At 47.4% G+C, this 24,387-nt stretch overlaps 2 protein-coding genes across 2 annotated transcripts in view; one reads left to right on the top strand and one right to left on the bottom strand.

Annotated features, from left to right (window-relative positions):
* LOC148217360 (olfactory receptor 14A16-like) overlaps window positions 1-24,387 on the bottom strand; it is a 470,135-nt gene that overhangs the window by 363,382 nt on the left and 82,366 nt on the right. The window lies entirely within an intron of this gene.
* LOC148217371 (olfactory receptor 14J1-like) overlaps window positions 5,730-24,387 on the top strand; it is a 29,210-nt gene continuing 10,552 nt past the window's right edge. The window contains exon 1 of the mRNA XM_088158703.1: window positions 5,730-5,857. Coding sequence (XP_088014829.1) covers window positions 5,730-5,857 — 128 coding nt within the window. The remainder of the gene's footprint in view (window positions 5,858-24,387) is intronic.

Below are 24,387 nucleotides of genomic sequence, written 5' to 3' on the forward strand. Positions count from 1 at the left end.
AAAACCTTCTCAGGAGGTGAAGTTTTGGGGAATTTGGTGGAAAGGAGGTATGACATGTATTCCACCTGACACTCTAACCTCCCTGGATCAAATTAAATTGCCTGAATCCAGGAAAGATATCCAACAGGCTCTAGAATTATTAGTGTTCTGGAGAAAACACATCACAGTCACTATTGAGACCCCTCCCCCTGACAGGGTGGCCCAGAGATCCTCAGTTGGGAAGTGGTATGCCCAGATAAAACATTACTGTAACATCTTCTCAGTGATAGAAAGAGCTGTAAAAAATCTGGCAATACAAGAAACTGAGAGCTTGGCAAATAGCCATGACAAACCTGCCTTGGTAAGTAAAGGGGCCACTCCTTTCTCCCCTGAACAATCAGCAAATTCTTGGTTCACTGATGCTTCTGCCAAACGAGAGGGAAAGGTGGGGAAATACAGGGCAGTAGCCCTCCCCACTTCTGCTGGTGAACAAATTAATACTGAGGGAGAAGGCAGCTCTCAGACCGGTGAGCTGACAGTTGTTTGGAGTGTTTTCCAACTTGAGGTACAGAATATCTCTCTTGTTTACATCTACACTGACTCCTATGCTGTGTTTAAAGGAGGTACAGAGTGGCCTCCTTCTCAGCAGCAAAATGATTGGGAAGTTAACAGAATTCCAGTCCACGCTACACACTGGATAGTTCCATCATTTTAATCTCCTGCCTCCTGGAGGCAGACTCTGTTTGTGTTTACTTTTCACAGAAGAACACCGAGGGACATGAAGAAGCACCCCCCTTAGTGTTGGATGACAAACCAAGGTTTTTCCTCCTTTCATGGTGACACAAGGTGATGATGTCGCAATAACTTGTAAATTAGCAACTGGATCCCTCACCGAACCTGCAGACAGTTATGGCATAGGATCTCATGGCCGGACTTTATATTGCAAACCCCAAAATCAAGACTGTTGGCTAAACCTAACTGCTGTACAATTTTCCTATAAAATCATGTGTGGGAAAAATGATACAAAATACTGGGGAGAACTTGATGTTAATGTTGTAACACCTACTACCCAACCACCGGTTGTGCTAAGCCCTGCAATTTTTCAATTTGGACCTTATGTAATTAGAAAAACTGGCCAACAATCCGGCATGGTCTCTCAAACAAATCAAATTATTGATGCAAAATAATGTCTCAGAAGTCCAACCAGCTTGTTCACCCTTTCTACAAACTTCTTTTGAGGGATGGACAACCTGGCTGCGGAAACGAAATCCTGCTAAAAAACGAATGGCAAGAGACATAACCGGTGTTGTGGGAACAGGATTGGGAATTTTGAATAGCATCGATTCAGAAGTACTAATGAATAAATTGGCTACCACAGCTGGAGATGTAACCAAATTACAACGGCCCCTACAAACAGCCTTAACAGCTTTGGGAGCCCAACAATGGTTGTTATCAAACATATTACCAAGTTGGGAAAAGGTAAACGTAAATGACCACAAATTGATAATCGATGCACTTGGTGCTACACAAAATAACATCTTTTGGCTCTCAGTTGTATCCAGGCCCAGTTGTGGATGCAGTCAGTTGCTGCTTTAATTATAAGAGAAGGTGAGGAAGGCACTTTTCCCACTGAAATCCGAAAAACAGTCTGGGACAGTGCCACTGATTTTGAAAAAGAATTCCAGTCCTGGTGGAACTTAGTAAATTTTACCTATGAGCCCAGCACAAGCATTGCCACAGCCTTTGTACTGACGATTCGTAATGCTTCAGTGCATTCAATATTCCCCATCATTGCATTAGGGTTGAACCATGATGGAGCTATTCTCTATCCTTTTGAGCATAGGGAATGGGCCCGTCAAATTGGTGGGAGGTGGCAAACTGTCAATTTGGAAACTTGCATTGTCCAGGAACAACAAGGGTTTATCTGTGAAAGTAATGCAATCAGAGCTCAAGATATCTGCTTGGACACAGAACAGAATGTTTGTAACTTTGAAATCCATCCAAATGAGATTCCTGAAACTGTATTAGTATATATAGGCAATGGATGTGCATGCTTTAGAACCGCTTGTGATAGTGTTTTTATAGAAAATTTGGTACTGAATACTAAAAATCATTCAAACTTTTGTGTCTGCAACTTTACTAGGATTTCAGGATGTGATTTTTCCTATGTAGCCCCAGTTACTTCTCACCATCTTTCGCAGTCAAATTACACACTGATCCACCATCTATTGCCCACTGTTGACATCCCCAGGGTTATTGAAAAATTGATTTATTTCTAATCAAAAATTGAACAAATTGTTTGAAGTCGTTAGCAATCAACAAAATTGAACATAGTCTGTTTTGTTTTCCCTTTTCTCCTTTTCCTTATCCTGTCCCTTATCTCTTTCCTACTCTCCTGTCTCTGTTTTTTCTGGGATATGCTACCAACGGGGACGAGTCCTGAAGACACCACAACTGAAGACTTCACTACAACTCTACAAAAGGGCGCTCTTGACGACGATCGTGAGTCACGGGGTGGTGTAAGGGTTGGTCCGAAGTTCCCCTCGATTTTGCCTCCCGACCGTCGCAAGGAGACCTCGAGGACCCCACCCAGGCTGACTCCCAACAATGGTTTACTGGCCGGGCCAGGTGGAAGCTCATGACTGTGTGCTGGTGTATTGTGTTCACTGGACTGTGCTGTCGTGGCACCAACCAGAGACTGTGTTGCATCAACTGAGGACTGCTTGTCCGTACCTGTCTCCTGCAGCACCACACAATGGTCCATAAATCTTCCCACCTTTTGGCTAGAGGCCACTCGCTTTGGAGAAGGACTATAAAAGAGCGACCCTCTGGAAAAGACCCTTTGAGATCTCTCCACTTATGAAGACCCCTGAGATCTCCCCACGGACGAGGACTCGTCTATCGGATGACCCGCGAGGACGCCCGTCTCGTCTGTTGGTAGCTATTCTCCCATCCCTTCCTTTCCTTCCCCTTTCCTTATCCTGTACCTCTCCCCTTTACCGTAACTGAATTGTTGGCATTTGATGAAATGCATTGCTGTTGTTGACTAAACTGATTTTCTGTTGTTGAATAAACTGATTTTGTCCCCTGCATTTTGCCTGTTTGCACCTTTGAGATCAAAAGAACCATCACGACCCCCGCTCTGCATTAATAGCGGATCGTGACAGCCCCTTCCAGATAAGGGAAGGAGCCCTTGCTGCAGGAGTTGGCTGTGTCAGGGCCTTTCAGCTGCTGCCCATCCCTGTGCCCTCTGCAGCCCAGGCTGTCCTACGGTGTCCATGCCCTGCGCCTCTGTCCCTGCAGGCTGTCGTCATCCCCCGGCTGCCCCACCTCGCTGGCCCCTTCCTTTGCTGACAGCTCTGCCTCCTGCCTGCCTCTGCCTGCATACACAGAGCCTTGGCCTTGACACCAAAAAGAGTTCATTCCATTTTTACTGTGCCTGTGAATTTTTAGCACAGGAACAAGGCATGCAGGGGCTACTTTCCCAGCCAGGATGGTTGGAAGAGAAGAAGAAAATACCTGGCTCAAAGGTGGAGTGACAGAACAAACAAGGACACAACCTGGTAACTTGGGGTGGGTTTTATGGAAATGGGTAAATTTTAATACACATGTAGTCACTGAATATAAGCAACACACTTGTAGAATCATGTGTCTACATAAGTTTAGTAGTTATTCCACATTGGACCTGAGGTCTGAAAGAAATGACACCCTTTTTAGAACCAAAGTACTTTTAAAAGTGTCATATTCTGTTATTTTGGTGATTTGGTGACAGTGGGGCCTCACAGAACCAAGGAGTCAACTGTGACACTATGGAACCTCAAGGAACAAAGGGGCCTTTTGACATTGTGGGAGCTCATGGAGCAAAAATCCATTTTGAAAGAATGGGACCACATGGAACCTTTGGTCCCTTCTGACACTGCAGCTCCAAGGAGACCATTGTGGCACTGAGAAACCTCATGGAACCAAAAGTCCATTGTGACATAGAAAGGCCTCATGGAACCAAGGGGCCATTGTGACACTGTGGGGCCTCATGGAATCCTGGAGGCCATGATGACACTCTGAGGCCTCGTTAAATCAAGGGGCTCTGCAGGACCTTGTGGAACCAAGGAGACCCTTCTGCCATTGTGAGTCCCCATGGAACCAAGGGTCCATTGGGATGCTGCAGTGTGGGAAATGCAGGCACGGAGAACTCTCAGGGCCTTGTGCATACAGGCTCAGAGACAGAGATGGATACAGGGTTTGATCTAAGACCTTGGAGAAGGCTTAGAGAATTAGAGCATTAAAGTGACACAGACATGAAACAAGACTATAAGTTTGTAGTTTAAATAGAAATAGGTTTTCAGCAAACAGAAATATCTATTATGTAAGCAAAGCAGTATGTTAAGTAAGATAGTAAAAGATTTTAAAATTTAGTAATAGATCCTGTTATAAATTTAGTTAGAAACTTAAGATGTGTCAGTGTAGGTTTGTGAAGGATTATATGATTTACTGAAAAATGATGCATTGTGGCAAAGGCATGAGAAGCAAAGCAATTAATGATTGGTGTAAAAAGACACTAGCAAAGTTCATAGAAGTATTTGATTGGCTACAGAACTAACATAAGGCATTGTAACTAAGAATGAGGCAGGTTCTGATATTATGGCATTGGATGTAACACCTTTAATGTCTCACTCTTCTATGAGATTGATGTAATAAAGCAATAAACCCTCTTTTACAATGTCTCTAAGATTCCCCATCCCTCATAATATTAATCTCCCATTAGGGATTTTTTGGACATCAGGATTATCCATTAAAATTCAAAGGGGATATAGGGACACCAGGTCTTTCCATTAAAGTCAATGTGGATTTTGCAGAAATTTGATGTTAAAGTGGGAAAATTTGGGGGAAATGGGCTGAATTCCAGGAGTTTCCACTCCAGTATCACAGTGCTGATGCTCTGGAAGTCCTGGATGAATTCCTGGAAGCCAGTTCTGAATCCCTGATCCCACACCTGGGGCCTGTGCTGGAGCTGTGCCTCCAGGTAAGCCCAAAAATCTCCATTTTCAGCTCAAAATCTGGGAATTCTGAGCCCAAAATTGGCATTTTTAACACCAAAAAATTTGGGGACATCAGGTCTATCCATTGAAGTCAATGGGAACTGAGAAACACCAGGTCTAACCTATTGAAGTCTTTTGTGGATTTAGGGACCCCAGGTCTACCCATTGATAGGGCTTGATCAGGAAGGGTTACTGGTTAAACTGGGAGCACTGGGAAAGGCCAAAGGGGAGGAACTGGAACTACTGGGGGACAACTGGAAGCACTAGAAAGGAGGAAAGGGACAAACTGGGCAAACTGAGAGCACTGGGAGAAATGGGAGGGCAAATTAGTCAAACTGGGAGCTATTCCTGGGAGCAGATAAGGGGGAGCACTGAGGATACTGGGAGCACTGGGGTATAACTGGGACCACTGGGAAAGATTAGTGAATATAATTAGGGATCGAGAGGACATCAAGTCTCCCCCATTGAAGTCAATGGGTATTTAGGGACACCAGATCTAAGAATTAGACTGGGTCTACCCAGTCAAAGCAATGAGGATTTAGGGACACCAGTTTTTGGGGACCACAGGAGTTTTGGGTTTGAATCCAGATGTCCAAAGGGTACCCAGGTGAATCCAGGTGATTTTTGGGGTGATCCAGGATATTTTAGGGGTACCCAGGTGTACACCAGGTGTACCTAGGTGATGTTTGGGGCACCCATGTGTCCCGAGTGGCCATGACACGCCAGGAAATGATGATGACCACCATTGCATCCTCCTGGTTGACCTGGACACAGATGACCCTCAGTGGCTGGGAGGCTGTCAAGGGTCACCCCAACATTCAGAGGGCACCCAAAAACTCCAGGTGAGTGCCCCGGGGGGGGAGAGAGATCCCCAAGTTACCTTGGGAGAAGATGCAGAGCAGGTACTCCCAGGCACTTTGAACTCTGGGGTCACTGAAGATGGCTGACTGAAGATGAAGCTGGTTCTGCACCAGCTTCAGCTCTGGGCTGGCAAAGGGGGCACCCAAATATCTGAATACCCAGGTGTGTGGGAGTTCAGGTCTACCCATTAAAATCAACAGGGATTTAGGGCACCAGGCCTACTCTTGGCAGTCATTGGGGATTTAGGAACACCAGGCCTACCCGTTCAACCCAACAGAACTCACCACCTCCCAGTTGAGGCGAGGGAGGGGCTGGAAAATGTTGGGGATCCCATGGAATTGTGGGAATTCTTCCAGTAAATCTCTCACCTTCCTTCAGCTTTTCAGAGGGCAGCATCCTGGCCTCCCTCTTGCTGTAGTTCCTGGTGGGCACCAGCAGCCCCAGGCAGTGTTGCCAGGCTGAGAAGTTGGAGAAGTCACGGCTCAGCAGGATCTCAGCATAGGCCAGCTCAACCTTGGGGTTCTGCCTGGCTGTCAGCACCCAACGGTGTTCCCAGGTGTGGACTGAGAGTGCTGCCCGATGCCCCAAACAGAACACAAACTAACAGAGTGTCAGTTTATGCGGTGCTTTATTCAGGGCCCAGGGAACCTGCGGACTAGCGTCCAAAGTCAGGGTCCCACAGTTCCCTTTTTCGTCAAGTTTTTTATACCTTTTTACAAAGTAGTCCACGTGCAGAGGTACACATTCTTCAAGACAATACAGATACATAAATCTTGTAGATATCATTCCTAAAAGTTATAAATTTTGCATGCTTGTCTATTCAAAACTATAGGCTACCCCCCCTTTAATTCCCCCTTGCATGTTTTCCCATCACCAGAACCCTTTATTTATTATTATACTTTAGCCTTATCCTGAAAGTTTCTAGATGTTCTTATATGCTCCACTAAATTCTTTAATTATCTTTAATTATTGTTTCCACAGTCCCCAGCTCATTCCCAGGGCTGGTTCCCAGGGCCTGTTCGAGAACTGCAGTTTTCTAAGCCTTAGCATGACTACTACTATATCTACATTAGTCCTTTTTCTCATTATTTCGGTATCAACTCCCCCCTTTTGAGCATTCTTCAGATTTTCTGCAAGGATGCTCAATTCTTCAAGTTATGGTTTCTAAGTAGGATGGTGAGTCTTCTTTTCGAGTTGGCAGAATTACTTCTTTCCGGGTCAGTGCTCTCATAACACGTCGAGTATGAGTTCCTTCTCTGGCAATCATTCCTAAAAGACATCTGTACATAATCATGCATACTACAATAATCAATACAATCATTATTACATATTGTACAATTGATGATATCCAACCAGAGACTTGGATTCCTAGGGAGCTAAACAGTGCTCCTACCCAGTTATGTTCAGCTTCCTCCTGGACTTCATGCACTTTTGTTTCAATTTGTTCTAATTGACTTATGTCTTTTTCTACTTCTTCTGTGACATTTGGGATATGTACGCAGCAATGGTCAACCTTTCCTTGGAGGTACCCACAGACTCCATGTTCTTTTAATAAAAGCAAAACTAATGCCATTCTATTTTGAGTTGTCATTCTTGTTGTTGCCTGCAACTGTAAGTTTAGATCCCTAAATCCTTTCTTTGTAACTGCGGCTAGCCTCTCAGTTTGTCCTACTAATTTGTACAGCATCTCCCGGTTTCTATATGTAGAAATTGGTGCAAACAAGGACTCCAATACCCATCCAAATTTAACTCCTGATGAGGGTTCATGCCATTCATCTTCATTTCCCAATCCTAGTTCTTCTGCCACTTCATTTGCTTCTCTCTTTGTTCGTGACTGCATCTCTTTCTGCGTTAATTTAGACTGTTTCCAAAAAGGGCAAAGTGTAGGGACTCCTAAAGTAATCTGTGTGACCGGGCCATTAATAGGCATATGAGTAGTCCACTGTCCGTGCCCCATTACCCACACTGAATGCCCTGGACTCCTGATGGTAGTCGTCTGACAATCTTTCCATGCCCCTTTTATTTCACCTGTTATTGTATGATTATACCTTTGACATTCACAGCCCCATTTTAATAGTATCCGTACTGGCACTAAACCAATTTGGGATTCAGGGGTATCACAGGTGATGATTTTGCTACAATTCCAACTAGGTGTGAGGGTCACTCGATCCCGTCTTACTGTTTCAGTTCCTAACACTCCTAGATGTCCTTGCTCTCTCTGGCCTGACCATTCGACACACCAATGTACTGGTCCTATGTAACTGTAAGGTTCTAACAAACTAGGACCCCAAATCGTTTTCCAATGTTCCCATTCTTCCTTCCCTTCTTGACATACTATCTCATAAGAAAATTCTGTGACTGGTTTTTTGTCTTTTTTGTCTTATGTCATAAGTACACCATCCTACATTCTTGAACCGTCCAATTCTTGTAAAAACTGGATTTAGTAATTTTAGGCACTCACTCTTTTGTCCCGGTGTTGACCATTTCCCTCGAACTGTATAGGTTTCCTCTATCATCTTAGTATGATTCCGTATTTCTTTATTACATCTTTTTGTCCCATTTATAGTTACTGGAGGCATTTCCCCAACGGGAATGATGCCCCATGGTATTGGATCTCCCGCAGCTTTAGGTAAAGGTAAACATGCAGTGATGGACGTAGTATTTTGTACTTGTCCAAAATCCCTAACTAATCCCACTATTAAATTTTCTTGTCCCAATTCTTGTTGTGTTTTTCCAGCTTCTGTCACCTGCCATGTTCTCCCATTCTCTTTTAGAATACCTACATTTATGTTCCCATAATCAAAACTTTCTCTAATCCGCACAATGCATGAGAATTGTCCTACCTGATCAGCTTGCATATGAGATATTGTCAATGTGGTGTTACCTCTTTGCTGTTCCATATCCCAAAGTGTCACAATTCCTTCTGTAAATACCTCGTCTGTGGTGATTTGTCTCCAGGCTGCATGTACTTCTTTTAATCCAGTTCTCTGGTTGTCAGAAAACAAACAGGTTAAATTTACTCCCGCACCCTCAGGCACCATTACATCTGGCTCCGGAACTGTAATTTTAACAAACGCTTCTCCCACCTGCATTATACAGACTAATGTTAAAAGAACTAAGGCCTTGCCCTGAACACCAGCTTTGTTGCTGACAAAGGCTGTACTTCCCATCTTGACGGGACCTTCTTGATTCGAGTGTAGTGAATCCAGTTTTCAATCCCTTGGACTTTCACTGCCGTGTAGGTAGTCATGATCACCTGGTGAGGACCGTCCCATACTTCTTTCAAGGGTTCCGTATTCCAGTTTTTCACATATACTTGATCTCCTGGCTGTATGTCATGGACAGGATTCTCCAAGGGCAGAGGCCGGTTCCACTGCAATGCTCCTCGCAGCGCTGTAAGGACTTTATTTAAAGACAAAATGTAACTCAACAATACTTGATCTCCTACTAAGTGAGGGTCCCCTTTGTAGGTTGTAGCATGATATGGTTTGCCATACAAAATTTCGTATGGACTTACTCCTATCCTTTCTCTGGGTTTAATCCTGATTCTTAGCAAGGCTAGAGGTAGTGCCTGAGGCCACTGTATCTTCGCTTCCTGACAAATTTTCTTAATCTGCCCTTTTAATGTCTGATTCATCCGTTCCACTTGGCCACTAGATTGTGGTCTCCAGGGCGTATGGAGATTCCAAACTATCCCTAACACTCTGGCTACCTCTTGGACTACTCTAGCTACAAAGTGAGGTCCTCTATCTGAGGACATTCCTAATGGGATTCCAAATCTAGGGATGATTTCCCGTAGTAAAGTTTTAATTACTTCCTTTGCTTGGTTAGTCCTGCATGGGAAGGCTTCTGGCCACCCTGAAAAGGTACACACATACACCAGTAAATAACGGTACCCTTGTGCTTTTGGTAGCTCTGAGAAATCTATTTGCCAATAGTCTCCTGGTTGCGGCCCCACTTGTAACTTTCCTAGTTGTATTTGCCTTCGTGTCACTGGGTTATTTTTAATACAGACTGGACACATGGCGTTAATTCGTTTTGCCATTGTTAACAACTGATTGGAAATCATCTCACGTTTTAAAAATTGTACCAATGCGTCTGCTCCCCAATGGCACTTGTTATGTTCGATTTCTAAAATTGTTTTCATTACTTTTGTTGGCAATACAACCTGATCTTCAGCTGTGACATACCATCCTTTTTCATTCTTCTGGGCCTGAACAAATTGAGCAAGCTTCTCATCTTCATGTGTATACCATGGTTTCTGCTCAAGAAAAGAAGTGGCAGGGTTAATTCGCACTGGTAATAAAGCTAATTGTGTCCATACCTCTCGAGCAACCTGTTTGGCAACTCTGTCAGCCAGCTGGTTTCCTTGGAACGCTTTTCCCTCTTCCTTTTGATGTCCTTTTACATGCATCACTGCTACTGCCTGAGGTTTATGCACTGCTTCCAATAGTGCTAATATTTGTTCTTTGTGCTTAATTTCTGATCCTTGAGAATTCAACAGTCCTCTTTCTTTCCACAGTGCTCCATGTACATGTATTACTCCAAAGGCATATTTTGAATCAGTCCAAATGTTTACTCTTTTCCCTTGACTCAATTCTAAGGCTCTTACCAGAGCTTGTATCTCGGCTTTCTGGGCTGAAGTTCCCGGGGTTAAAGCTCGAGCTTCTATTATTTGTGTCAAAGTCACTACTGCGTGTCCCGCATACCTGATTCCGTTTTCCACAAAGCTGGATCCATCTGTAAACAGTTCCCATTCCGGATTTTCCAAAGGCTCATCTTTCAGGTCCTTCCGGCTGGCATATACCTGTTCAATGATTTCTACGCAATCATGTGTCAATTCGCCTCCTTCTTCCTGGCTGCTGCTCCTAAGAAATTCTGCTGGATTAAGATGATTGGTTATTTTTAATTCAATGTCATCCTGTTCTCGGAGGAGTGCCTGATATTGTAACATGCGACTTGACGAGAGCCAATGCCCCCCTTTTTGTTCCAAAACTGCAATGACCATATGGGGAACAAATACTTCCATCCTTTTTCCCAAAGTCAATTTTTCTGGCTTCTCGAATTAGGAGCACTGTTGCTGCCACAGCCCTAAGACAACTGGGCCATCCGGCACTTACAGAGTCTAGCTGCTTTGAGAAGTACCCCACCGGGCGTTTCCATGAGCCCAATTTTTGGGTGAGAACCCCTATTGCCAGTCTCTGTCTTTCATTTACGTATAGTTGAAAAGGTTTTGTGAGATCTGGCAATCCTAGTGCTGGGGCTTCCTTTAAAGCTTGTTTCAGACTCTGAAATGCCTTTTCTTGCGTTTGTCCCCACTGAAACACAGGGCTTTTGGCTGCTTCATACAAGGGTTTTGCTTTCAGTCCAAATTCCGGAATCCACAAGCGGCACCACCCTATCATGCCCAAAAAGGATCTTAACTCTTGTGGATTTCGTGGTGTGGGTATGGTGCAAATTGCTTGTACTCGATTGATTCCTAACTTTCGCACCCCTTGTGAAATTTCGCAGCCTAAGTAAATCACTTGGGTTCTTACCAGCTGAGCTTTTTCTCTCGATACTCGGTATCCAGCTTGTCCCAGCATATTAAGTAATTCAATGGTGAGTCTAAGGCAAACATCCTTTTCTGCAGAGGCTATAAAGATATCATCAACATATTGTAGGAGAACATATAAAAAAGGTGATTCTTTTACCTGAGTCATCTTCCGTTCTTCTAACTCTCGAGCCAATTGATTTCCAAAAATAGTTGGTGAGTTTTTGAATCCTTGTGGTAGACGCGTCCAGGTGAGCTGCTTCTTGCGTCCCGTGTCTGGGTTCTCCCACTCAAAAGCAAAGTATTTCCTACTTTCAAGTGCCAAGGGGATACAGAAAAATGCATCTTTCAAATCAATCACTGTGAACCACTTAAACTTTTCCGACACAGCTGTCAACAATGTATACGGATTAGCTACTACTGGGTGTGTATCTTTAGTGATATTATTAATTGCTCTTAAATCTTGAACTAATCTATACTTACCATTTGGCTTTCTAACTGGGAATATCGGAGTATTGAATTCTGACTGACATTCCTGTAAAATTCCTAAGCTAAGAAATTGTTCAATCATAGGTGCTATTCCTATTCGTGCTTCCAATTTCAAAGGATATTGTTTTACCCTTACTGGGGAGGCTCCTTCTTTTAGTTCTATTACAACCGGTTGTGCCGCTTTTGATTTTCCAGGTACTCCTGTTTCCCATACCCATGGTACTACAGCTTGCTCTATTTCTTGTGGTATTTCTACTGCTTCTACTTCTTTCACTACAAACAGCTTAGCAATATTCTCCTCAGGAAATTCCAATCTTACTCTACCTTTTTCAAATATTATCTTTGCTTCTAACATTGACAATAAATCCCTCCCAAATAGTGATTCTGGGCTATTTGGCATATATAAAAATCGATGGTCAAATTCCTTCCCCCCAAATTTTATATCTAATGGCCGCAAAAATGTTCGTTCCTCAACTTGTCCCGTAACTCCCACTACTTGAATAGTAGAATCACTTAAAGGTCCTATCTTAGTGTTGACGGCTGAGAATGATGCCCCAGTATCTACTCTAAATTCTAACGGTTCCCCATCTACTTCCATTATTACCTTTAAATCCTGGTCTAGTCAGCTCTGATTCTGGTAATTCCCCATCATAAAGGCCTGGGCGGCACCTTGTGGATTTCCCGGGAAAGCACCTGTATTATTCATCAGTCCCTGATTTCCATCCCCACTGGCTATAATTCCTCCCCCAAAACCCATTCCTTGGTTGAGAGGACACTCATTTTTCCAATGTCCTCTATTTTTACATAGAGCACATTGATCTATCCCCAGCTGCATTCTTCCTCTTCCCATATTCAATTGTCCCATGAGTCCTCCCGCCCCCATTGGCATTTCCCCCTTTGCTATTCCTCTTCCCCTTCCTCGTCCATGTCCACGACTCCCTCCTCTCATATTATTTCCAGCCACTTGCTGTAACACCGCTAACATAGTAGCCTGTTGTTTCCTGGCCGTTTCTTTTTCCCTGTTATTATATACCTTCCACGCAACTTCCAGTAGTTTATCTATATTCCGAGTATCTTCTCCCTCCAATTTTTGTAATTTCTTTCTAATATCTTCCTGGGACTGCCCCATAAAAATTAATGCTAGCTGTAATTTTCCCGATTCTCCCTCAACTTCTAAATTAGTGTATCTACGAGCTGTCTCCTTAAGCCGCTCTAAAAAGGTTGATGGAGACTCATTCTTTTCCTGTCTGACCGAATATAACTTAGACCAATTCAAAGTTTTTGGTATTCCATTCCGTATTCCTTCTGTTAACAAATCCTGATAAGCTTTAAGTCTCCGAGACCCGCCCGTCGAGTTGGGATCCCACTCCGGATCTTCCCTAGGCACTAAGTCATTTACTGTACCATCCTCAAGCCGCAACCTAATCATTTCCCGTGCTTTCTCTGTCATGGCTTTAAACACCATTTCCTTTTCAGTAGAATCCATTATTGTGTCTAACAGAACTTGTAAATCATTCCAATCTGGGTTCTGAGTCTTAATTACCATTTTTACCACCCGCGCAGTTCGTTCAGGATCCTCCCGATACGCCCCCGCTGATTGTTTCCAAATTGGCAAATCATTCGGAGAAAAGGGAACTTTCACTATGACCCATTCCCCCTGCGGCCCGACTGCTTCACGCAGCGTAACCATTAAATGAGCATTCCTTCTCTTTCTGCCACCCCTTACATCCTTCACAATTCAGGTTTAATGTTTTCGAAACCATGATCCCACACTCCTTTTGCCACTCTGGTTTATCTTTCAAATAATAAAAGAGGTCTAGATACGGTATTTCATCCCATTTTTCATTACTTTGCAGGAAATGCATCAAAGGTGTAATAATGTCAGGATTCAGTGTACCGTTCCTAGGCCATTGCATACCATCGGGTTCATATAAAGGCCATACATGATTACAGAAATCAATCAATTTCCTTTTACTTAATTCTTGACCAAAGTTCCCCGCATTCCAGTGTTGTAATAAACAGCCCAATGGTGAATCGTCCGGGATTTCCATCCCGGAACTTGCTAGAGTTTTAAACGTTTTTAAAGGCATCATTACACTTTTTTTTTTTTTTTTTTTTTTTTTTTTTTTTTTACACAATACACACCACACACAACACTCACACCCTTTCCAATACACACCACACACAACACTCACACCCTTTACACTCACACCCTTTCCACAAATCTTGCCTTTCTCGTCTCTGCGAGTGGCAAGTGCTGAACCTGCGCAGTCACTGCTGCGTCTGACGGTCAGCGCCTAGGCTTTTTCCACAACCTTAAAGACGTCTGTGACCCCCGTGCGGAAACGCCGTTCCGACTTAATCGGCAGGCCCCCCTTTCCCTCGATAAAAGGAATAAAGCACCTTCGGGCTTACCTCCTGGTCGTCCGTCAGGCGCGGGGTCGGGCACGGGTTGATGTCCTCCCCAGAAATCACCTGGTGCCGGCGTGGAGTGGATCAGCTCGCGAACCGCCCCTGCCGCCTCCGGAGTCCCATCTGGGTCGCCAGAAAACTGCTGCCCGATGCCCCAAACAGAACACAAACTAACAGAGTGTCAGTTTATGCGGTGCTTTATTCAGGGCCCGGGGAACCTGCGGACTAGCGTCCAAAGTCAGGGTCCCACAGTTCCCTTTCTCGTCAAGTTTTTTATACCTTTTTACAAAGTAGTCCACGTGCAGAGGTACACATTCTTCAAGACAATACAGATACATAAATCTTGTAGATATCATTCCTAAAAGTTATAAATTTTGCATGCTTGTCTATTCAAAACTATAGGCTACCCCCCTTTAATTCCCCCTTGCATGTTTTCCCATCACCGGAACCCTTTATTTATTATTATACTTTAGCCTTATCCTGAAAGTTTCTAGATGTTCTTATATGCTCCACTAAATTCTTTAATTATCTTTAATTATTGTTTCCACAGTCCCCAGCTCATTCCCAGGGCTGGTTCCCAGGGCCTGTCTGAGAACCGCAGTTTTCTAAGCCTTAGCATAACTACTGCTATATCTACATTAGTCCTTTTTCTCATTATTTCGGTATCACTGGGGCCTCATTGCCTCCTTGTCCCTGCTCAGCAGCCTGGCAGGGGCCGCCCCATGGTGCTGCCCTTGGCATTGCACATGCCCAGAGCCCAGTGGCCCGGGAAGAGCCCTGAGCAATGAGGGAGGGACAGGATGTGCCTTGCCAGGGGCTGGGGCTCAGCCCTTGGCCCTTTGCATTCCTGAAACACATCCAGGTTTGCTCAGCATCAGAGACACCTTTCCCTTGTTTGTCCCCACCTGTCATCACTGCCTCCAGTGTTCTGCTCTAACTGGAACCTGGGGACATTTCATGTGAGTTGTGACCCTCAGTGGAGTCCATCACAACTTCAAGAAACTTTGGAATTTCAATTTAAGTTTTGAGATGTTTTCTGAAGACACTCTCAGGGACTGATTCTGATGTAAATAGCCCCGAAACCCTGAGAGGGTCATTAAAGTCCTTGTGCTGTGTTTGTGCTGCTGAGCTGGGCCAGGCTTCTGGCCCAGAGGGTGACTGTGGCAATGAAGAACAATTTCAAAAACATTTCTCTTGATGAGCAGCTCCTCTCCCAGCCCAGCAGGGCTGGAGCCCTGCCTGCATGTTGGAATATCCCTGCTCTACAGAGATGGGGCAACTGAGTGGCTTCTTGTTTTTTTAAGATTTTCTTCCTTTATGAGTCTTGTTGAAGGGTGAAACATAAGACATGTAAAATTCTATTAGAAGCCAAGTTATTTCCTGGTTACAATACCTTAGAAATGTTTTCCAGCCTATTTGCTTTTGCCACACAATGGTGCTAATAATTCTAACACCTGTCACCTATTATTGTATCCCACGTGGCCTTGCCACAGTGCATCTTTCACAGTTTTAATTCTCCAAAATATCTGGTCTTTTTGCAAGGCCATTGTTTGAAACTTGTTTCTAGTTCAATCTGTCTCTCAACAATGTCTTCTCTATTCCAGGGCCCTTCTAAGTCAGCACACCTTATCTCAGAGTTTGCATGCAGATGTACAAGACTGTGTGAGCTTTCAGTCAGGCTTTGAGAATCCTTCACAAATCCAAATCTCACAGAGCTGGGGTGAACATTGGTGACATCAACTACAATAACCAATAGAACTGAAGGAATTCACATGTGCCTACAAAGGCCTGTGGGAGGGAGGAACATCTCGCCATGATCTAGAGGGGTGTTTCTCCTTGCCTGTTGTTGTCCCTCCAGGGCTGAAGTCACAAAGCTGTCTGAGCCTCCACAGGAGGAGTATCAGTGAGAGATTTTACCTGATAAAGCACCAAATGATCCATACCATGGAATGGCTTTACAAGTGTGGGAAGGTTTTCAACTGCAGCTCCAACCTCATCACCCACCAGTGCCTCTGCACTGGGGAAAGGCCCTATGAGGGTGGGCAATGTGGGAAGAGCTTTGGGTGGAGCAACAACGTGATCCAGTCACAGAGGACTCACACCAGGGGGAGGCCCTCTGAGTGTCCCGAGTGTTTGAAGAGGTTTCAGAACAGGTCTGCTGTCCTCTGCTGTAAGAGAGGAGAGGCCCTTCTGCTTCCCTGACTGAAGGAAGGGCTGCAGCTGCAACTCCACCCTCATCAGGCACCAGAGCATCCACACTGGGGAGAGGCCATAGGAGTGTCCCCAGTGTGGGAAGAGCTTCACCCAGAGCTCTCTCTTGGCCAAACACCAACGCAGGCACCAGTAAGGGAAGCCCTGTGAGTGTCCCAGCTGTGGAAAGAGCTTCGTGTGCATCTCCAACCTCATCCCCCATCACAGGAGCCATGCTGGTTGGGCAGAGCCCTGGTGACGCACATCCCTGGTGATCCAGGTTGGGATGACACCTGGCTGATGCTCTTCATGTCCTCCTGGATCCCCATGGGCACCTGGATGAACCCTGGGGCAGGAACATCCATGGGGACTCAGATCAACATTGGAAATTAATTGAGGAGATGATTTTTTGACTTTACAGCCCAAAAAATCTCATCTGCTGTGTCCAGTTGTTTCTTCTGGTGGCATCAAGCAATGCTGGATGATCTTGGAGATCTTTTCCTACCTGAATAATTCCCATGTCGATCCCATCAAAACACCCAGAATTGGAGTACCAATAAAGAGATCAAGCAAAGAGATCTCAAGCTGAATCATTTCACTGGCATTTGAGCATGAATTTGGGGTTCAGGGCAATATTCAGGAGGATTTGGTATTCTGAGACTGCCTGAGCCAAGGACGATGGTGTCACAATCCGCTATTACTACAGAGCGGGGGTCGTGATGGTTCTTTTGATCTTAAAGGTGCAAACAGCCAAAGTGCAGGGGACAAAATCAGTTTATTCAACAGCAGAAAATCAGTTTATTCAACAACAGCAATGCATTTCATCAAATGCCAACAACTCAGTTACGGTAAAGGGGAGAGGTATAGGAAACAAAGTATAGGGAGAGGGGAAGGAAAGAAAAGGGATGGGAAAATAGCTACCAACAGACGAGACGGGCGTCCTCACGGGTCATCCGATAGAAGAGTCTTCATCCGTGGGGAGATCTCAGGGGTCTTCTCCAGGGGGTAGACAGGTCTTCATCAGTGGAGAGATCTCAAAGGGTCTTTCCAGAGGGTCGCTCTTTTATAGCCCTTCTCCAAAGCGAGTGGCCTCTGGCCAAAAGGTGGGAAGATTTATGGACCATTGTGTGGTGCTGCAGGAGACAGGTACGGACAAGCAGTCCTCAGTTGGTACAACACAACCTCTGGTTGGTGCCACAACAGCACAGTCCAGTGAACACAATACACCAGCACACAGTCACGAACATCCGCCTTGGCCAGGCCAGGAAACCATTGTTTGGAGTCTGCCTGGGTGGGGGTCCTCGAGGTCTCTTTGCGATGGTCGGGAGGCAAAATTGAGGGAAACATCAGACCTACCCTTACAGATAGAGACACTTCAAGAAAGAAGTCATGAATGAGCAGAAGGAGCCTGTCCCAGTGTGCCAGAAGTGATCTAGTGAGGAAAATGACTGGCCTGGCTGGGTATGGAGATTTTTCTAGGCACTCAGGGAAAAAAGTGGGTGCATCATATTTGGAAAGAGGTGCAGGCAACTCAGGAAGTGTTTAAGGATGTTATTAAGTCATGCAGAAAGAAAATGTGAGAAGTGAAAACTCAATTAGGACTTAACTTGGCCACTTCTGTGAAAAATAACAGAAAATATTTCTATAAATAAGTTATTAGTAAACCGGCGGACGAGGAGAATCTCAGCTCTTTATTGGATGCTGTGGGGAATAGAGAAACTGAAGACGAGAAAAAGGCTGAGCTACTTAACCCATTCATAGCCACAGTTTCAAACAATTAGACAGGATGTCCTCAGGACAAGTGTTCTCCTGAGCTGGTAGATAGGGACAGGGAGAAGAACAGACCCCCTGTAATCCAGGAGGAAGCAGCTCTGGACCTGCTGAGCCACTCAGATGCTCACAGGTGTCTCTGGGAACAGGTGGGATCTATCCTAGGGGGATGAGGGAGCTGCTGGAAGAGCTCCCCAAGCTGCTTTCCATCATTTCTCATCAGTGCTGGCTCAGCAGGGAGGTGCCAGAGGACTGGAGGTGCCAATGTGAGCCCATGCCCAAGAAGGGCTGGAAGGAGGATGTGGGGAAGTGCAGGCCTGTCAGCCTGACCTGGGTGCCTGGTGAGGTGATGGAACAGATCACCTTGAGTGCCATCATAGGGCACCTCCAGGATGGCTGAGGGATCATAGCCAGCCAGCATTGATTTCAATATCTGCATTGATGATCTAGATGAGGGGATTTAGTGCACCATCAGTAAATGTGCAGATGGCACCAAGCCGGGTGTGAGTGTGGATGTGCTGGAGGGCAGGAGGGCTCTGCAGAGGGACTCAGACATCACTGTGACACTGACACTGCAGGGTGTCATGGCACCAAGAATCCATTGTGACACTGCAGGATCTTGTGCAGGGGTCCATTGTGGCACCGTGCAAACAAGGAGTCCAGTGTGGCACTGTGGAGCCTTATGGAATTCGGGGGTCCCTGTGACTCCATGAGACCTCATGAAATCAAGAAGACAGTTGTGCCACTTTTTGTCCTTTTGGAAACAAGGAGACCACTGTGATACTGCTGGGCCTCGTACAACCAAGAGGCCATTGTGACACTGCAGGGACTCATAGACTGAAGGAAACAATTATGACACCATGGTGCCCCATGGGACCAAGAGGCCATTGTGACACTGTGGAACTAAGGAGAGCATTGCTGCACTGTGAGACCTCATGGAACCAAAGATCCATTGTGACACTGCAGGGCACAATGATCCAAGGGACTTTGTGACACCCTGGGGCTCCATTGAAGCAAAGGGATATTGTGACACTGGGAGGCCTCATGAAATTGTGACACTCTAAGACCGTATGGAATCGTGCTGACATGAAGCTGGGTGTGAGTGTGGATCTTCTGGAAGGTAGGAGGGCTCTATACACGGGCCTGGATAGGCTGGATCCAGGGCCCAAATCCAAGGAGAGGTTTAACAAGGCCAAGTACTGGGTCCTGAACTTTGGCCACAACAACCCCAGCAGTGCTACAGGCTGGGGATGAAGTGGCCGGACAGCAGCCAGGCAGAAAGGGACCTGGGGGCACTGATGGACAGCAGGCTGGACATGAGCCAGCAGTGTGCCCAGGTGGCCAAGAATTTCCATGGCAACTGGCCAGGATCAGGAATGGTGTGTCCAGCAGGAGCAGGGCAGTGATTCTTCTACTGTACTCGGCCCTGGTTGGGCAGCACCTCCAGTGCTGTGTCCAGTTCTGGGCCCCCCAATTTAGGAAGGACATGGAGGGGCTGGAGCGTGTCCAGAGAAGGGCAACAAGGCTGGTGAGGGGTGTGGAACACAAGTCCTGTGAGGAGTGGCTGAGGGAGCTGCAATTGTTAATTCTGGAGAAGGGGAGGCTCAGGGAGACAAGGTGGTGTCAGGGCACACGATGGACTTGATGATCTCAAAGGTCTTTTCCAGCCTGGCTGATTCTGTGATTCTCTGAAACCACCCTTGGAGCAGTTGCAGGATGAGCCCTGGGCCTCCTCTTCACAAGGTCCAGCAGCCCACGTCCCTCAGCTACTCCACACAGCCCCAAAGCCCATCCTGTCAGTCCTGCAGAGCCTCTCCAGCCCCTCCTCATTGCCCACAGCAGGGAGCCCCACACCCAGACACAGCTGCCCAGATGTGCCCCCTTGGCCTGTGGTGCCTCTGGCAAGGGAGCAGCACGAGGCACTGCAGGACTCTGCAGACAATTCCTGAAGCACTTGGAGGATGATCCTGCTCCCCAAGGGACGTTCCCATGGTGGAAACTGAGGAACTGAAATGAAGAGTGAGGCCAGAGAGGAAAGGGCAAAGAGGTATGAGCTGTTTTCAAGGGAGGGGTAGGGTAGGCAAGAGGTAAAAATGTGGAACAGGGAAGAATAAAGACTGCAAAGGTGAAGCAAAGGAAATGCTCAGGGCAGTTTGGGGATGGCTGCCATTCAGCCGTGGCTCTGTGCAAAAATATTTACAGTGGGACAGGAAACTCACAGCTGATGGGAACAAACTTTCTGGCTGACTTCAGAGGCCACGACAAAGCTGAGTGGTTTCCCTGCCGTCCCCCAGCCCTTGCTGGCCCCAGGGGCTGATGGCATTTGTGCTCACTCAGCTCCATGTCCCCACAGCAGCACCATGGGGGTGCTGAGCCTGCTGTGTGCAATGCAAACAGGGGCTCCTGAGCCAGTGCTGCCGTGTGTGTGCCTGCAAGGATGCGGCTCCTGTGTGAGCTGGGGGAGAGGCCAGGGCTGCAGAGGGGGGATGTTGTTGGCAGGTGCATGAGGACACTCTGGGACGCTGCCCTGGGGTGTCCAGCGCACTGGGGATGGATCAGCCCCTGCTCTGCTGCTCCTTGCCAGGGTGTCCCCCTTGCAGGGAGCTTGCAGAGCACCAGCCATGCTGTTTGCCCCCAGCCTGCCCACGGCCAGCCTGGGGCTGCTCCCGGGGCTTTTCTGTGCTCAGCATTGGGCTGGCCAAGTGTTGTGGAGAGAGCCTGGCCAAGGAGCCTGGAGCCCCCAGGCCCTGGCCTGAGGCGTCAGCTCTGCTCCAGCAGTGCCCATGGCCTGTCTCTGCTGCAGCCCCGGCACTGCCACCCCCAGGGCTGTGCCCGGCCCCGAGAGCACTCAGGCCCTGCAGCAACACGAGGGCCAGGAGGGCAGCGGGGCAGTGGCACGGGAGCAGCACTGGCAACACCAAGTGCTGCTGCTGCTGCTGGGCACAGCTGCTGTGCCAGCACTGATCTGCCCCAGCTCTGCACACAGACATTGCTGCTGCAGCTCCAGAGAAGGGAACAAAAGGGGCATCTCTGGAGAAAACTCTGCTGGGAGAGAGATCTTTTAGTTCATTTAAATCAACCAAGAGCAGAGCACCTTATTTACAGTCTGTGGCCAGAGGGAAAGTGGGTCGAAAGGAAATGAGAAATGGCATCAACAATGCAATTTTTTAATGGATTATATTTAAAAAGTAAACCACAAACAATAACCTCCAAAATGAAACCAACAAGAATTATCAAAGGTGACTTTTTTTACCAATGATTTGCAGAAATTGACCATCAGTTTACAATTTCTTAAATCCTCAAGTCATCAATGTCCACACTGCAGCCTTGAGCTGCTGATTCCTCAGGCTGTAGATGAGAGGGTTCAGGACTGGAGGCACCACAGAGTACAGAACTGACATGGCCAGATCCAGGGATGGGGAGGAGATGGAGGGGGGCTTCAGGTAGGCAAACACTGCAGTGCTGACAAACAGGGAGACCACAGCCAGGTGAGGGAGGCAGGTGGAAAAGGCTTTGTGCCGTCCCTGCTCAGAGGGGATCCTCAGCACAGCCCTGAAGATCTGCACATAGGAGAAAACAATGAACACAAAACAACCAAATACCAAAGAGACACTAAAAGCTAGAAGCCCAAGTTCTCTGAGATAGGATTTGGAGCAGGAGAGCTTGAGGATCTGGGGTACCTCACAGAAGAACTGGTCCAGGGCATTGCCATGGCAGAGGGTCAGGGAAAATGTATTGGCCGTGTGCAGCAGAGCATTGAGAAAGGCACTGGCCCAGGCAGCTGCTGCCATGTGGGCACAAGCTCTGCTGCCCAGGAGGGTCCCGTAGTGCAGGGGTTTGCAGATGGACACGTAGCGGTCATAGCACATGATGGTCAGGAGGGCAAGCTCTGATCCAAGAAAGAAGAATATCAGAAATACCTGTGCTGCACATCCAGCATAGGAGATGTTTCTGGTGTCCCAGAGGGAATTGTGCATGGCTTTGGGGACAGTGGTGCAGATGGAGCCCAGGTCAGTGAGGGCCAGGTTGAGCAGGAAGAAGAACATGGGGGTGTGCAGGTGGTGGCCGCAGGCTACGGCGCTGATGATGAGGCCGTTGGCCAGGAGGGCAGCCAGGGAGATGGCCAGGAAGAGGCAGAAGTGCAGGAGCTGCAGCTGCCGCGTGTCTGCCAATGGCAGCAGGAGGAAGTGGCTGATGGAGCTGCTGTTGGACATTTCCTGTGTCTTGGCATAGGGATCTGTAAAAAAAGTAATCATGGAATAGTTCAGTTTGGAGAGGATTTTAAATATCCCAGCCCAGCTTGGTGGCACTTTCCCCCCACTGCCTGCCCAGGGCTGTCCCTGGCAGCAGCTGCTTCCCTGTGCCCAGGGGTGAGCCCTGCCAGTGCTGCCAGTGACAAGCCCAGCCCTGGGGGCTCAGCTCTGCCCTGCACACACCCTCCAGCACAGGGCACTGCCCAGAGTCAGCTCGGCCTCTGCAGGCTCTGATGGGAACATCACAGCAACCCTGAGGAGGCTGGAAAAGTGACACTGATATTGCCTGGAAGTGCTGATTTCTCTAACTGCCTGCTTAATTAAGATTCGAGAGAAAAAAAATTACTTTTTCCAACCTGAACTGAGAATTTATTATCTATATGCAATTTCTCCATCTATGCAACACAGAGCAGTAGATTTTAAAATCAGGATTTTCCTTTTTATGCAGCCCCTGCCTCACTGTTCCCCATGTATAATCTGTTTGGAAATGTTCCAGATTTAAATGTCATGCTGGGAGCAGCAGTCCTGAAAAATGCAGCATCCTCACCACACAAGGAGAACACTTCCAAGCCTTACCAGCTGTCTCCTTCCACCCACACCTTGTCCCCCAGTGCTGGGAGCAGCTCCCAGGGCTGGCTGAGAGCTGTCCCTGGCAGGCAACAGAGTCCCTGCCCCAGCACAGCGCCCTGGGCTGCAGGACCCTGCTCTGCACCACAGCCCTGGGCACCCCTGGCTGCTCTACACAAGAGATCATCAGAGAATGTACTCACACAGTCTGCAGGCATTGGGATGTTGCAGCTTTAGGAGATCACTGCAGGAGCTGCAGCTGCATTGTCCTGCAGCCAGAGGCTTCCTGTGTCAAGGGCTGGGAGTGATTCTGCCCCAGGCACTTGTGAGCATCTTCCCAGCCCTGACTGATTGAAGCTCTCTGTGCCTCTGTGCTGTGCCTGGGGTGGATGCAGGCAGTGCCCCATCCCTGCTGGGCTGGGAGAAGAGCTGCTCATGAAGAGAAATGTGTTTTTGAAGCTCTTCTTGGTTGCCAGCATCGCCTTCTGTGTCAGGAGCCCAGCCCAGCTCATCAGCACAGACACAGCACAAGGACTTTAATGACCCTCTCAGGGCATTGGTGCTGTCTGCATCAGACTCAGTCCCTCAGAGTGTGCTTGAAAAACTTCTCAAGAACTCAAATTTTAATTGAAACACTGAAGTTTCTTCAAGTTTTAATGGGTCCCACTGAGGGACAGGACTGAGAAAGTGTCCCCAGGTTCCAGTTAGAGCAGAACACTGGAGGCAGTGATGACAGGTGGGGACAAACAAGGGAAAGGTGTCTCTGATGCTGAGCAAACCTGGATGTGTTTCAGGAATGCAAAGGGCCAAGGGCTGAGCCCCAGCCCCTGACAAGGCACATCCTGTCCCTCCCTCTTTGCTCAGGGCTCTTCCCGGCCCACTGGGCTCTGGGCATGTGCAATGCCAAGGGCAGCACCATGGGGCGGCCCCTGCCAGGCTGCTGAGCAGGGACAAGGAGGCAATGAGGCCCCAGCACAGCAAGGCTCACTTGTCCCCTGCTGGCCTCAGGCCCAGGGCCAGCCTGCATGGCCCAAGTGCTGCAGGAGTTGGCTGTGTCAGGGCCTTTCAGCTGCTGCCCATCCCTGTGCCCTCTGCAGCCCAGGCTGTCCTACGGTGTCCATGCCCTGCGCCTCTGTCCCTGCAGGCTGTCGTCATCCCCCGGCTGCCCCACCTCGCTGGCCCCTTCCTTTGCTGACAGCTCTGCCTCCTGCCTGCCTCTGCCTGGACACACAGAGCCTTGGGCTTGACACCAAAAGGGTTCATTCAAGTTTTATTGCAGCTCTGAAATTTTAGCACA

The sequence above is a fragment of the Sturnus vulgaris genome, unplaced genomic scaffold (genome assembly GCF_052056855.1).
Source record: "Sturnus vulgaris isolate bStuVul1 unplaced genomic scaffold, bStuVul1.hap1 Scaffold_85, whole genome shotgun sequence".
In the NCBI taxonomy this organism is placed as follows: Eukaryota; Metazoa; Chordata; class Aves; order Passeriformes; family Sturnidae; genus Sturnus; species Sturnus vulgaris.